Here is a 14,480-nt window from a genome sequence, read left to right on the forward strand (position 1 = left end):
GGAGAGCTGGAGAACGCCCAGAGCACCCTGCAGCGTTGTCTGGAGCTGGACCCCACCTCCACGGACGCCCACCTCCTCATGTCTCAGATCTACCTGGCTCAGGGCAACTTTGCCATGTGCTCCCACTGCTTAGAGCTGGGGGTCAGCCACAACTTCCAGGTGGGGGTCCTCTGCCCCGTGCCCACTCAGCATCCTGAAGCCAAGCTAGCTGCAGCCCCTACTTACTTTAGGAGATTGATCCTGGAGAAAGGGCTCCCTGCATCCCTCAGACCCTTCTGCTGGCCTGCAGGCGGGGGCAGGCTCAGTGGGCTCCCATGGCCCTCTCTGCTCAGGGTTCTGGGAGTAGCAGCAGTGGTGCACTGGAGCCCCACACTCTGCCATGCTCCTTGTAGGTCCGAGATCGCCCCCTCTACCACTTCATCAAGGCCAGGGCCCTCAACAAGTCTGGGGACTACCCAGAAGCCATAAAGACCCTGAAAATGATTGTGAGATTACCAACACTGAAGAATGAAGAAGGCAAGAAGTTTCGTGGGCCCTCCTTGCGGCCCAGTGAGCGGGTATCCATCTTACTAGAGCTGGCAGATGCCCTCCGGCTGAATGGGGAGCTGGTAAGATGTGGTGTGCCAGCTTCCCTTGGCACTGGGGTATGTTGGAGGCCCAGACTCTTTGATTCTGGCCGATGTTCACTTGCACTATTATTTGAGCACATATTCATTTGTGAGCATGTCTCTCCCCACCTGAAAGGCTTCAGTGGCTCCCGTTGACCTCAAGATTAAAGCCAAGCCCTACTGGGCCCTGCATAATCTGGCCCCTGCCTACCTCACTGTCCCCAGTGATCTGAGAGAGGCAGAGCACGCAGGCCCGTAAGGGCCACTACCAGTGGCTGTGCGGGCTGGACATTGCACAGCTTCAGGGGACGCCACTCACACCACAATCTTTATGAATGGTTCCTTTTGGAGTTTTGTTGTACACAACCTGCTCAGCTGTCTGAGGCAGCCCTGAGCCCTTGGAAGGTCTGGCTGGCCAGGCTGGTGTATGGGAGCAATGGGGAATCAGGCAAGGCCTGGGACTGTGCTCTCTTGGGCTCACTGACCTCATTAGGAAGGGGGTTGGCAGCAGAGCCTCAGGGCCATCCCTGTGATCCACCAATACTTGGGCCTCCAACATTCTTCTGTGATAATCCACAGAGATGATGAAGCCATAACTAAAATAGACCTTTACATACCAAATATCATGACATTAAAATATCTTTGGCCAAAAGCAGGAATGTCCAAGTTCTGCCATAAGGGGGAACTGCCAACAGGCCTAGGCTTTGAGATGCTAAGGCACAGGAAGTTGGGGGAACCTGCACCCTTAAGCTAGCTCAGCACCCTCTGCTGTCCTCCAGGAATGGCCACTGTGGGCATGCTAGGGCTCTGTCTCCTTCCTGCTGCCAAAGCTGCAGTTCCACCTGAGTCCAACACAGACTCTCTGTTTCATTGCCCTCTCATTCCTAGAGAAGGTTTTAAGTATTTGTCAGGCCACCTGTGGTGGATGATGGTGAATGGAGGGTCTGTTTGGTTCCGGTGTTTTAGCATGAGGCCACCAAGGTCATGCAGGATGCCATCAACGAGTTCAGTGGCACTCCGGAAGAGATCCGCATCACCATCGCCAATGTGGACTTGGCCCTGAGCAAAGGGAACGTGGACGTGGCACTGAGCATGCTGAGGAACATCACCCCCAGGCAGCCCTGCTACACAGAAGCCAAGGAGAAGATGGCCAGCATCTACCTGCAGACCTGCAAAGACGTCCACCTGTACATTGGATGCTACCGGTAAGCTCCTAGGCAGCACAGTGACAGCCTCTGCTCCTGAGGTATTTTAGGGTGTGTTTCCTTCAGATTGTATTTCTCCAACTTGGGTCTCCAGAATGTGTCCGTGGAGTATGTTTGACGAAAGTGTGGGATGTCCTGTGGGTTAGAATTGGAGCGTGATCATTGAGTTCTGAAAACCCAGAGCTGAATTTGCCTCAAGCCCTGCTCTCCCTCCCACCCTGCATGGCTCATGTTCCAGTGGAGACCGAGGACCTGACTTCCAGAGCAGATGCCAAAGGAACCGTGGGGTGATGCACTTCTGCCCTGGCCTCTGGCTCTGCCTGTCCATGAAGAAGTGTCCAGGGACTTGGATGTGACCAATCTGAGGAGAAGGCTGAGGATGGAGATTGGGGACCTAAGCTCGTGTTTCCATGTGGCTTGGCATTGGAACTTCAAGGGTGTCTTTCTGGTTCTTTCCTTCAGGCAAAACTCCATCGAAGCAATTTCAGGAGGGAGGGGGAGCAATAGTGGAGATTATCCCAAGAGCAGTGGGAAGCCAATAACCAGGGTGGCCTGTCCAGATCAGAGCTTTTAGCACAAGTGTGTGGCTGCCTCACAGAGAGGAGTCCGGAGGAGCAGGGTGGAGGCACAAGGAATGGGTAGGAGCTCTGGCCCTGGTCCAGATGACAGATGAGGAGCAGCTGAACTAAGGCAGCTCAATGCCTCCTGCTCAGTGGACTTCCTGTACGTTTTTGGATGAATGTGCGAATGAATGGATGTCATCCAGAATCGGTGGGAAAGAAGAGTTGGAGAGAAACCCAGGGTCTATGAAGGAAACACAAGGCCTGAGATACACTGTTGGTTACTTTTGCAGCGATCTCTGTGAACATCTGCCCGGCCCCCACACCAGCTTGCTCCTGGGCGACGCTTTCATGAGCATTCAGGAGGTGAGTGAGGAACCTCATGGCCTTGCCAAGTGGGCTCCCATTTTCTCTTCTCCAGTGGGAGAGAAGAGAGAGACCCATGGACACTTTCCCCAACAGCCCGAGAGGGCCCTGGAGGTCTATGATGCGGCATATAGGAAGAACCCACACGATGCCTCCTTGGTCAGCAGGATTGGGCAAGCTTATGTGAAGACCCACCAGTACACCAAGGTCCGACTGGGCTGGGGTGAGAGGGTGGGGAGAGCCGGCCCAGCAGGGAGTAGGGAGGGAGAATGTCTGGAAGGGAGGAGAGCAGCTGAGTTTCCACCCCAGCTTCCTGCTGAATGGGGCAGCAAGGGGAAAACTCAGCATCTCCCTGGTCCCCACTGCCGCTCAAGCTGAGGCATTGCTGTGCCAGCCGGGAGGGCCTTTTCTTCATGGGCGTCAGTGTTCTGGAGGGGCCCACAGGTGCAGAGGCTGCCGAGGGGACACGGTGACAAGCACTCAAAGGTAGCAAGCATGGTTCAACAGGCACCAGACCTGATGCCAAGCCCTCCTGTTTGCACTAAGGCAATTAATTATTACGAGGCCGCCCAGAAGATTAGCGGACAGGACTTTCTGTGCTGTGATCTGGCTGAGCTGCTCCTGAAGTTAAAGAAGTTCAACAAAGCAGAGAAAGTTCTAAAGCAGGCACTGGAGCATGACTTTGGTGAGGCAGCACCCGCACTCCCTCCTAGTATGTGGAGCAGACATCCTGCACGGATCTGTGCTCTACAGAAATGGTGCAAGGGACAGGGTCTTAGCTGGGATCCTGAAACCAGCTCCCCTCCCCTGGCTGCCAGGAGCCAGAGAACACGAATTTGAGTTTCCCTTTTGCAGTCAACGACATCCCTTCCATGATGAACGATGTCAAGTGCTTACTTTTGCTGGCAAAGGTTTACAAGAGCCATAAAAAAGAAGATGTGATGGAAACTTTGAACAAGGTAATTGACAAAGAGATTCAAGTTTTTTACCTTCCAGGTCCTGAGGGGGGCTGAAGAAGGAAGGGTGGGGATGCAATCTGGAATGCCCCAGACCTGGTCCTCAAAGGAGCACCAAGGTTACGCCTCTGACTTCTACCTTCCCATTTATCTCCCATCCCTGCTCATTCAGTGATGGTGCAGAAAGTGCTCTGAGCTGCTGGGCTGGGCAAGACGGGGGGAGTCAGACAAGCCTTTGCCTTTGCCTCAAGGGCAACAATGGTGGTGATCATCATAAAGGCAATCACAGGAGCCCCCATGCCTGTAAATGCCCTCTGCCAGGCTCTGTGCCAGGCAATTTCCTTTTTTAATTCTCACAACAGCCCTTTGAGGTGAGTACTATGACATTCCCATTTAACAGATAGGAACAGTGAGGCACAAAGAGGTTAAGAAATGTGCCCACTGTCACACCACTTGTAAGCAGTGGAGCTGGGATTTGAATCAGGCCTGGCCTGTCCCAACCCGTGTTCTTTCCGCCCTGTGCTGCCCTGAGAGGAGAGCCACTGGCCATCTCTGCCACACCTACCTAGCTCTTACCACCCAAAGGTGTGGCCTGGCACTTGTTCCTGGGGTATGCTTGGGGTTGTAAAGGGAGAGACCATTCTCTGACTGCGTGAGAATGTTTAGTCCCTTGTCTACTGCCCACTGAATGCACAGCATTCCAATTTTGTATTTTGGCCCTTGGGGAATCGTGTGCTGGTTTGTGCTCACTTCTGGCAGCTTAACCCTGGCCTCGTCATTTCCTCATGCCTCGATACTCTCCTGTTATTCTCCTGATTGTTCTGTGTCATGCATATTTGTGGGTGCTGTCTCAAGTCCCCAGCAGGGTAACATATTCAGAACAAATGTATCCAATGGAACACAACCTGCATTGAGCACCTGCTGTGTGTCTGTTCTAGCCTGTAGAGCAGCCAAAGCAAAGTAGATATGGCACCTCAAGGTGTGATGGAAGCAGGGAAACAGGTCAAGTACAATGGAGTGTTTTGTTTCCACGTCTTTGCTTCTGCCCCTGCCCCCAGAGGCAGTGCTAGCATGACTCCTTTATACTCAGCCAATAGCCTTGCCTGTCTGGAGTGACCCAGGTTTGCTCAAGGGCACTAGAGATGCCCTTTCTAACACTGTTGGGTCTGAAATAAGAGACCGGAGACTCTCTGTGAACTAGCCTGACATCCAGCCTGCCAGGCTCTGGCTTTCTGATCCTGGGTTTATTGGTTTCCCAAGGCCTTGGACCTCCAGTCCCGGATACTGAAGCGGGTGCCACTGGAGCAACCAGAAATGATCCCCTCCCAGAAGCAACTGGCAGCCTCCATCTGCATCCAGTTTGGGGAGCATTACCTCGCAGAGAAGGAGTACACCAAGGCAGTGCGGTCTTATAAGGATGCCCTCTCCTACTCACCCATCGACAATAAGGTGGGTGGGCCTCAATACGAGACTCTGCTCCCTCTTTTGGGGCACAATGCCTTGATGAGCTCCCTGACCAGGGGCTGGGGTCAGTTCCTTTTCTGTGCCTCCCTGAGGAGCTACAGGGGGAAGGGGCATGGGAGGTCAGCCAGCAGCAGCCCTTAGGGTGGGGAACCTGCTCCAGCTGACCCCAAGGCCCTCATCTGGCACAGCCCTTGGAATCAGGCTGGGAAGCCCCACTTTGGACAGCTGTTTGTGGAAGGTGGGGTGGGGAGGATAATGCTGAAAGTAATGTTAGTCTGGCATTTTTGCATCCCCCTTGGAGATGGGGAGATGATGAGGGTGGTGGCTGCCAGGAGCTCTTTTGGCATGAAGCCCAGGCTAAGCTTCCAAGGAGGTACAGAGTCACGAGGGAGTGTGACTCCAGATGAGAGAGTAGATGAAGAGATTGGTGAAAGATCTGGTCATTCATTTGAATATTCACTCATTTAGGAGATTTCTAATATGTGCCAGGTACTGTGCTAGGCCCTGGAGACACAGTAAGGCCAGGCATGGTCCCTGCCCACAGATCGCCCTCTGGCAAGGGGATGTAGAAGCATAAACTGGCAATTCCGCCACCGTGCCATGTATGCATGTGTGTGGGTACTGTGGGAACACAGAGGAAGGCTACCTGCCCCAGACTGTGGGGCCCAGAGGGCTTCCCAGAGGAGGTGAGGCTGCAGCTGAAGCTGAAGGATGAGTACGAGTTAGCCAGCCCCCAACTTTCAGAGGTTAGTTAGTAGAACACATGATATACTGGAGTACCAGGTGGGACAGGAGTTGGGCAAGAAGTTCCGGGGGGGAATTCGTGACCTATTTTGAAGGCAGAGCTGATAGAGATATGGGGTGTGAGGGAAAGAGAGCCATCAAGGACAATCCCAGGGGTTTCCCATGATGTTAGTTATTTATATCCTCAATAACTAGTCGGGTTAGTTTATTATTTTGGGCCTTGTTCCAGGTGGTGCTGGAGCTGGCGCAGCTCTACCTGCTCCAGGGGCACCTGGACTTGTGTGAGCAGCACTGTGCTGCCCTCCTGCAGACCGAGCAGAGCCACGAGACTGCTTCTGTGGTAGGAGCCCCCGGGCATGCCCCCGCCCTCCCCAGGGCTGCTTCCTAGGCCCATAAAGAGGCCTTTGCCAGCCCTGAGGGGCTGTCAAACCCAGACTCAGGCTGGACTGGCTGCCCTTTGGCGGGGAGGCGTGGGCAGGCCAGCAGGGGGCAGCAACAACCCCTGGGCCAGGCTAAGGGGCAGGGGTGAGGTTGATTCACTCCAGGGGAAACCACACCCACTGTGAAGGCAAGGGTGGGACAGGCTCCTGGGGCTTCAGGAAGTGGGTGGAAAAAGCCCTCCTCCCAATCCTGCCTCTCTCCTCCCTATCACCCAGCCCTCCACCAGGGCCACCCCAGGATCAGAGGCCAAGCCCTTGCAGAGCAGAGCAGAGGAGCCCCCACTCTACCTCCACTGCCTTGAGTTGGCAGTTCTCAGATGTGGGTGCAGGGGCTGGCTCTGCAGGCTGTCAGAAGGCCCCGCTGGTCTCTGTCCCTGCCTTAGCTTGCCCCTCTCATCGTCACCGCAGCCTCCCCGGAGGCAGGCCATAGCTTTTGGGTGTTCAGGGAGGACCCTCAGTCTCCTTCTCTGGCAACCATTCCCAGGGCCCAGAAGGGTGCCCTGGAAGTTCTTTTATATCCCTCTGTCCCCCAACCACCTCCCCACATACCTCTGCAAGCCATTGTGAGGAATTCCAGAGCATTGTATGTTTTCCATTAGATGATGGCCGACTTGATGTTTAGAAAACAGAAATATGAAGCAGCTATCAATCTTTACCACCAGGTCCTGCAGAAAGCACCAGGTGAGTCGTCCTACTGAGCCCCTGCCTGCATCAATTCCCATGGAACAAGGTTGCTCTCCCCGAGAAGGGTGGGCCCTCTCCCCTCCTTCCTGGCTGGGCAGAGGAAGCCCATTCCTCTCTGATTGTTCCATAGAGGCAGGAAACTGATAAAGACCTGATAGAACATGCCAGCCCTTCCCAAGTCTAAGGAGCCAGTTCCTGGCCTCAGACAGGACAGCCTGTCTGTCCCCAGATCACAGCCCCTGGGACTTGACACAGTCCTTCTCTGAGGTGGGGCTAGAAATTCTCTCCTGGTCGGTAGTCCTGTTCCCACTCACTGTGGCATAAAATCGCCCCTTGCTGGGGAAGGGGCCAGACCTGAGGGTCTGGCTGGAGTCCTAACAGGCCCCTACGTCTGACCTTCATCCCGGCCGGTTGCAGTATTTAAGGAGTGCAGGGCCTGGAGCTTGGATCTCAATCCTGGTCTCCCACTTGCTAGCTGTGTAACCTTTGATGGATTACTTAGCTTCCCTGTGCCTCAGTTTCCTCATCTGTAAAATGGGGGTCATGAGAATACCTACCTAATTGTCTGGTTAATATACTGATAAAGCACTTCATGCAAGGTTAAAACATAAGTGCTATTCAAGTGTTAGCTGCTATCATTAGTACTATTTTTTTTCATTTTTAAATTCAATTTTATTGAGATATATTCACATACCATACAGTCATCCAAAGTGTACAATCAATTGTTCATAGTACCATCATATAATATGTTGTGCATTCATCACCCCAATCTATTTTTTGAACATTTTCCTTGTATCAGAAAAAGTGAAAATAAGAATAAAAAATAAAAGTATAGAAGAACACCCAAAACACACACACACCCTCACCCTATTTTTCATTTAGTTTTTTGTCCCCATTTTTCTACTCATCCATCCATACACTGGATAAAGGGAGTGTGATCCACAAGGCTTTCACAATCACACTGTCACCTCTTGTAAGCTACATTGCTATATAATCATCTTCAAGAGTCAAAGCTACTGGGTTGCAGTTTGATAGTTTCAGGTATTTACTTCTAACTATTCCAGTGCATTAAAACCTAAAAAGGGTTATCTACATAGTGCATAAGAGTGCCCACCAGAGTGACCTCTTGACTCCATTTGGAATCTGTCAGCCACAGAAACTTTATTTCATTTCGCATCTCCCTTTTGTCAAAAAGATGTTCTCAAACCATGATGTCGGGTCCAGACTCATCCCCGGGAGTCATATCCCATGTTGCCAGGGAGATTTACACCCTGGGAGTCAGCTCCCACATAGGGGGGAGGGCAGTGAGTTCACCCACTGAGTTGGCTTAGCTAGAGAGAGAGAGTCACATCTGAGCAACAAAGAGGTACTCAAGGGGAGATTCTTAGGCACAATTATAAGCAGGTTTAGCCTCTCCTTTGCAGTGACAAGCTTCATAGGGGCAAGTCCCGTGATAGAGGGCTTGGCACATCAAACCGTCAGTCCTCAGTGTTTGTGAGAACATCAGCAACAATCCAGGTGAGGAAGCCCAACCTCTGCATTTTCCCCCAGCTCCTCAGGGAGGCCCTGCATATATATTTTTATTCTCTGTCCAAATTGCTTTGGAATGTGTCATTATTTCACAACAACGTATGCAGACCTACCAGGTCTCACTTCCTAGTTAAAGTTTCATGTAATTATGGTATTTGAACGAACTGAGCAAGTTAAATTGTTTAGGAAATACAGATCTTGCACCAGCTAACCATCTCTTCCCTTGGTCTCACATGGAATTTGAAGTTTTAAAACGCAGTCATTATTATCCTTTACCATTTGGCCCGATTTGCCCTAATCCTAACCACATCTGCTTCATTCATATCTCTAGTTGAAGTCTGGATTCTTTTTCAGCTTTTTTAAGTTGCTATATGTTCTAATACTGACATTCATATCTGCTGAGTTCTAGCTCTGAGTTTCACGTGTCACACAGATACCCAAAGTTCCAGGGATCAATCAGTTTATACACAAAGGGGTCAGCTTCTTGGAATCTGGAGATAGCCATTACAATTCAGGAATAGATGTGACTGCTGTAAGAGCTTACAATCTAGGGACCGTTACAATAAGCATTCCCCTGGTAGGCTGTGCTCTAAGATTCAATTCTGAGTTTACACATTGTAATTAGTCCATATTGGTGAGGAGTACTATTTTTTAAGCATTATGATTTTCTTAACGCTGGAGTCCCCTCTCAGCCATGACGGGCAGTGTCTCCTGGCTCCTGCTGCAGACCCGGCACCCCCTGCTTCTCCCTGCCGGGCCACAGCACCTCTGCTTGATGTAGCCACTGGTCCTCACAGCCTGGAAATTTCTGTTTTCTTATCATTTTAGACAATTTTTTGGTATTGGATAGATTAATCGATCTGCTACGTAGAAGTGGCAAACTTGAAGATGCCCCTGCCTTCTTTGAATTGACCAGGAAGATGTCCAGCCGCGTGCCTTTGGAACCAGGGTTCAACTACTGCAGAGGCATCTACTGCTGGTGAGTTGGGGGTGGGTGTGACCAGGGGCAGCCCTGTGTGGGAAGCCCTCCCTAGCTGACATGCTGGGCTCTTGCTCAGCACTAGGGGGACAGAAATTCTACTTCCAAGACAAGGAGCTGGGAGAGCAGCCATTCAGCCCCTGTCCTGTGCAAACCCCTGCATGTGCCTGCACTGTCTGAGCCTTGGTTTCCCTGTCTGACTCCTGGTGTCTCTCTCCTCCATGACAGGCACATAGGACAGCCCAATGAAGCTCTGAAGTTCCTGAATAAGTCCCGCAAGGACAGCACTTGGGGCCAGAGTGCCACCTACCACATGGTGCAGATCTGTCTGAACCCAGACAACGAGATCGTGGGTGGAGAGGCTTTTGAGAACCTGGTGGCTGAGAGCAAGTAAGGGCCCGGCTGGCCGGTGGGGTCAGGGGCGGGACCCCAGGAAAGGCCGGGAGAGCCTGTCGCCTGTGGGTCAAAGCCAAGTAAGGGTCACGCAGGCAGGCTGGCGGCCTCCCAATCAGCACCCGGCGCCTGCAGCTCCGCGGAAAAGAAGGAGTCCGAACAGCATGGCGTTCGCACAGCCGAGAAGCTCCTGCGTGAGTTCTACCCGCATTCGGCATCCGGCCAGACCCAGCTGCGGCTACTACAAGCCCTCTGCCTGCTGGCCACCAGGGAGAAGGCTAGCGTGGAGGCAGCGCTGGGCACCTTCATTGAGATGGCCCAGGCCGAGGTGCGCCGGCTTGCGGGCACGGGGTGGGCGGAGGGGTGATGCCGCGGGCCCAGTGCGCCGACGCCTGCTTCCCACCCCGTGTGCAGAAGGACTGCGTCCCGGCCCTGCTGGCCATGGCGCAGGCCTACACGCTGCTGAAGCAGATCCCCAAGGCGCGCACGCAGCTGAAGCGCCTGGCCAAGGCCCCGTGGGCGCTGACCGAGGCCGAGGACCTGGAGAAGAGCTGGCTCCTGCTGGCTGACATCTACTGCCAGGGCGGCAAGTTCGACCTCGCCTCGGAGCTCCTGCGGCGCTGCGTGCAGCACAACAAGGCGAGGGCACCCAGGGACGTCGGGCAGCCGGGAGGACACCCCGGGTCCCGGCGCGCCGGGAGGGGGGAGCTGGGAGGGGCGCGCTAGCGTCGGCGTGGCTGGGGGTGGAGGGAGACAGGAGACAGGAACTGGGCAGGAAACAGCCTGGCGGGAGGGGCGCACACGGGCAGGGCAGGACCGGAACCGGGGGCACTGGCGTCAGGGCAAGGCAGAGGAAGGCACATGGGGGGGGGGGGGGGGCTCGGAATGAGGGGGAGAGATGGGAAGGGCTCTTGGGTGGCCGGGCATACAGGGGTTAGGGGTGCGCGAAGGGGAGGGTGAAACAGGAGAGGTGTGGGGGAAAGGGACACAGATCTGGAGTGACAGGAAGGTCTAGCTAGAGGCCTCACGCCTCGCTGCTGGGGTCTCTGAGTGGTTTGACTCAGTGCAGCTCCCCACCGTGCCTTGCCCTGCCCTGTCCCACCCTGGAGCTAGGGATTGTCACAGCTTCCCTTCCACAGAGGCTCTGACAGGCTTTCCCTGTAGTCCTGCTGCAAGGCCTACGAGTACATGGGCTACATCATGGAGAAGGAGCAGTCCTACAAGGACGCAGCCACCAACTACGAGCTGGCTTGGAAGTACAGTCACCACGCCAATCCCGCCATCGGTAAGGCACCTGGCCAAGGGTGTGTGGGTCAGGGAGGGAGGTGGACAGACGGACCCCCACCCTGACCCCAGAACTCAGGGCCTGTACTCTGGCTGCTGTGGGGAGCAGAGTGGGTCTCAGGTCATCAGCAGGCCACCACCTCTGTTCTCCTTGCCTCTGGACAGGCTTCAAACTCGCTTTCAACTACCTGAAGGACAAGAGATTTGTGGAGGCCATCGAAGTCTGCCATAGTGTAAGGCACTGACATTGACAGGGAGGGCTTAGTGCAGTGGCTGGGAGCCCTGCCTAAAGCTGCACACCCTTTCCCTCCCTGTCCCAGATTCTCAGGGAGCACCCCAACTACCCCAAGATCAGAGAGGAAATATTGGAAAAGGCCCAAGGGTCCCTGAGGCCCTAGCTGTCATCAGCCTCCAGGAGACTTACCAGCCTACAGAAGTTTCTTTGGAAGGGGTGGGAGGTAGGAGCAGTGGAGAAGGGATTCAGAAGATGACATACTCTTCTCTGTTTCTATATTGTGTGGTTTATTTTGAATCATGCCTCAGCTGGCCGAAAAGGGCATCCCAAGGCTTTATGTTTTAAAGGCATAAGAATTAATTTTGCTCTGGGGAAGAAAAACACTGGCTTAACTTCTGCTGGGCTCATTGGGCACCTCTAAGGGGCCCCATTTCCCCCTGCTTATCTCAGACTCTGTGAGGGAGCTTAGGAGAAGAAAAGAGGGGCTCCTCTTGGACTGTTGGCTAAAATAAAATAAATAAATAAAATTTAAAAGAAACTTAAAGCTATTTAAAAGTTGTTACATCAGCCCATGAATGCCTCCTTTCTCCTATTTGGTTCCCAGCATCCTAGAGCTAAGGAAGCAACTGCTCCTCCCTGCCATGCTGTCCGCTGAATTCTCCTTGGCAGTGGGCCCAGGATGCTGTGGGCAGTGGGCCCAGACAGGAGGACCAGCTGCAGAAGGTCCCCATAGCTGAGGCCCTGCGCACGAGGCCTGTCATCCTGCAGGGTACAAGGCCCTTGTCCCACCCTATCCATACTCTGTCTCTTCCCACCCCAAATCACCTGGCCCCTGCTGGTCCTCACAGGTTTGGGTGAACCAGAATACCCTGGCCTGGTGCAGGGAAATACATTCCAAGAAAAAAATAGTCCCCACTTCAGCTTTTGTAGAAGACCTTGGCCGACTAACTCATCCTCCAGGAATCCTTTTCAAGTCTAAGGGATAATGTTCATTGCAACTGGCAAGGGGGTGAAAGAGGTCACCCTGGTTGTACTCCCTATGCTTCTCTTCCTGTTTTTCAAGACAGCAATAATGGGGCCAGCCTTGGCCTGGGGGAAGGAGCTCCGAACTGGGAGTCGGGAGGGTCAAGTAACTCCCCTGTGGGACCTTCCCAAGACCCTTCCCCTCTCTGGGCCTCAGAGTTTCCATCTGTGGCAGGAAATTAGCCTAGATGTTTCCCAAATCATGGTATAAATTTTAAGGTTTAACATTTGTGTTTTTATATTATTTTTATGTAAGAGAAAAAATAATTAGCACAACAAACTCATGACTTTATGGGTCCAATTGCATGGGATGGGTCTAACTTTTAAGCATAATGATAAAATTGATTTAAAGAAAACTGCTTAGTATGGCAGATATGGCAAAATTTTCCAGCAAAGTTGTCCAGTGACTAAGGTTTGGAAGCCGCAAACCATTAAGGGTCCCTTTTAGAACAGAGCAAGTTGTCCTTGATGGCTGCTGTGCCTTGTTTTTGTAATACAGCACTGATCACGTGCATGGCTGCTTGGTATGAGTCAATGATCTGGAACGCTTTTCCCAGGTTACTACCGTCATTCCTATTGGGAAAATCCAGTTCCCCTTTACCATGATCTGTTTTACATCCCACTTTCTTGGGACAGGTTGTGCTGAGGCAGGTCTGTCTGTGGTTTAAGCCTGAGGCACAGAGAGGGTTCCCACCATGTATGGAGAGTGCTGTAAAGGGACTATGCAGAAATCATATTTCTGTTGCTTTGTTGCCAAATCCCTATTGTCTTATCGCAAAAAAAATTTTTTTAAAGCCAAGAAGTGACCCTGTGACCCTAGAAGGCTAAGGAGCTCCTGGGGGCTGCCACCCAGATTCCCAGACTGGCCAGAGCAGACCTTCAGAGCCCTTGGAGAAACACAGGTTTTGTAAACTGTTGAAGCAATTGCTACAAAAGGGTCCCCAGGGACCAGTGAGGGGAAGCCAGGACAGCTGAATGTACCAGGGTACTCCAACCCCACCCCTGAGAAGCATAAAGTCTGACTGTCCTTGGCCAAGCTCCTCTGAAAGCCATGTCCTCTAATGGCCACTGACTGTGTAGGGAATGGCTGTGTCCAAGCATGTCCAGAGGCAGAAGACAGATGCAAGCAGAACCAACAGGACCAGCAGAAAAGAGAGGATGGAACATACAGAAAGAGGCAGAAACATGAAAATAGAATGGGAAGTCTAAACACATACACTGGGCTGACATGTTCCAGGCACTCTTCTAAGAGCCTCATATGTGAACTCAACAAGCCTAGGAGGTTTTTATCAAGGTTTTCTGCACAGCATTCAAGATTTGCAGGCACAGAGAGGGTAAGTAGCTTGCTAAGTCACCTCTCTACATAGTGGAAGATCTGGGATTTGAATCCAATGCTCTGGATCTGTGCTCTTAGCCAGTAAACCATCCTCAATATATGGATGAAATAAGGGGAGTGCAGCAGAGACCAACAAAGGCAGAGAATTAGAGCAAGAAAAGAAAAGATCTGGATTGGATCTCCTCTTTTAGCCACGCTTTCAAAAAGTTCCCCTCTGCCCTCCTCCCAGCCCTTCTATAAATCGGCATTACTTCTAAGGGGGAGGGTGACTTTCCTCCTCAGACCTCCAGATTGGGGACCCTCCCCCGCCCCGGGCAGGGTGCTTCCTGCTCCTGGGGCCTGCAGCCAGGCTGCCCAGGACAAGTCGGACAGGTCTGGTTGGTGTGGATGGATGAGGTTCTGCAGCTTCTGGTGCTCGAGTCCCTAGGGGCCACAGCTGCTGAGCCCAGTGCTGGGCCTCCACTGCCACATCCCACTGCCCTGCCCTCACCTAGGGTGGGTTACTTCACCCCCCAATATGGGAAGGAAGAAGCTCCACCCATCCCAAGCAAAGAGCCTCATCTTAGGAGTCTGCCCTGTTGCTGCTCCCCACTACCAACTCCAGGGAACCCTGGAAAAGAAGGGGTTAATCCCTAAAAGGGACAGCTTTCTTCCTCCCTCCCTCTTCTGCTCC

The 14,480-nt window shown here is 52.8% G+C and overlaps 1 protein-coding gene across 5 annotated transcripts in view; it reads left to right on the top strand.

Annotated features, from left to right (window-relative positions):
- Window positions 1-12,692, top strand: part of TTC21A (tetratricopeptide repeat domain 21A) — a 32,592-nt gene extending 19,900 nt beyond the window's left edge. The window contains exons 13-29 of one of the 5 annotated variants that reach the window (XM_037847490.1): window positions 2-159; window positions 393-608; window positions 1,575-1,813; window positions 2,667-2,739; window positions 2,836-2,946; window positions 3,286-3,424; window positions 3,595-3,698; window positions 4,956-5,144; window positions 6,133-6,243; window positions 6,943-7,024; window positions 9,386-9,536; window positions 9,765-9,926; window positions 10,065-10,257; window positions 10,344-10,568; window positions 11,094-11,214; window positions 11,379-11,446; window positions 12,053-12,692. In XM_037847490.1, the coding sequence (XP_037703418.1) occupies window positions 2-159; window positions 393-608; window positions 1,575-1,813; window positions 2,667-2,739; window positions 2,836-2,946; window positions 3,286-3,424; window positions 3,595-3,698; window positions 4,956-5,144; window positions 6,133-6,243; window positions 6,943-7,024; window positions 9,386-9,536; window positions 9,765-9,926; window positions 10,065-10,257; window positions 10,344-10,568; window positions 11,094-11,214; window positions 11,379-11,446; window positions 12,053-12,103 (2,393 nt within the window). In that variant the 3' untranslated portion in view covers window positions 12,104-12,692. Of the gene's footprint in view, window position 1; window positions 160-392; window positions 609-1,574; window positions 1,814-2,666; window positions 2,740-2,835; window positions 2,947-3,285; window positions 3,425-3,594; window positions 3,699-4,955; window positions 5,145-6,132; window positions 6,244-6,942; window positions 7,025-9,385; window positions 9,537-9,764; window positions 9,927-10,024; window positions 10,258-10,343; window positions 10,569-11,068; window positions 11,215-11,378; window positions 11,447-11,533; window positions 11,984-12,052 lie in introns of those variants that run through there. The other 4 variants (XM_037847487.1, XR_005218491.1, XR_005218492.1 and 1 more) reach the window with 4 other exon arrangements.
- The last annotated feature ends 1,788 nt before the right edge of the window (window positions 12,693-14,480 follow it).

This window comes from Choloepus didactylus, chromosome 1 (genome assembly GCF_015220235.1).
Source record: "Choloepus didactylus isolate mChoDid1 chromosome 1, mChoDid1.pri, whole genome shotgun sequence".
Lineage (NCBI taxonomy): Eukaryota > Metazoa > Chordata > Mammalia > Pilosa > Megalonychidae > Choloepus > Choloepus didactylus.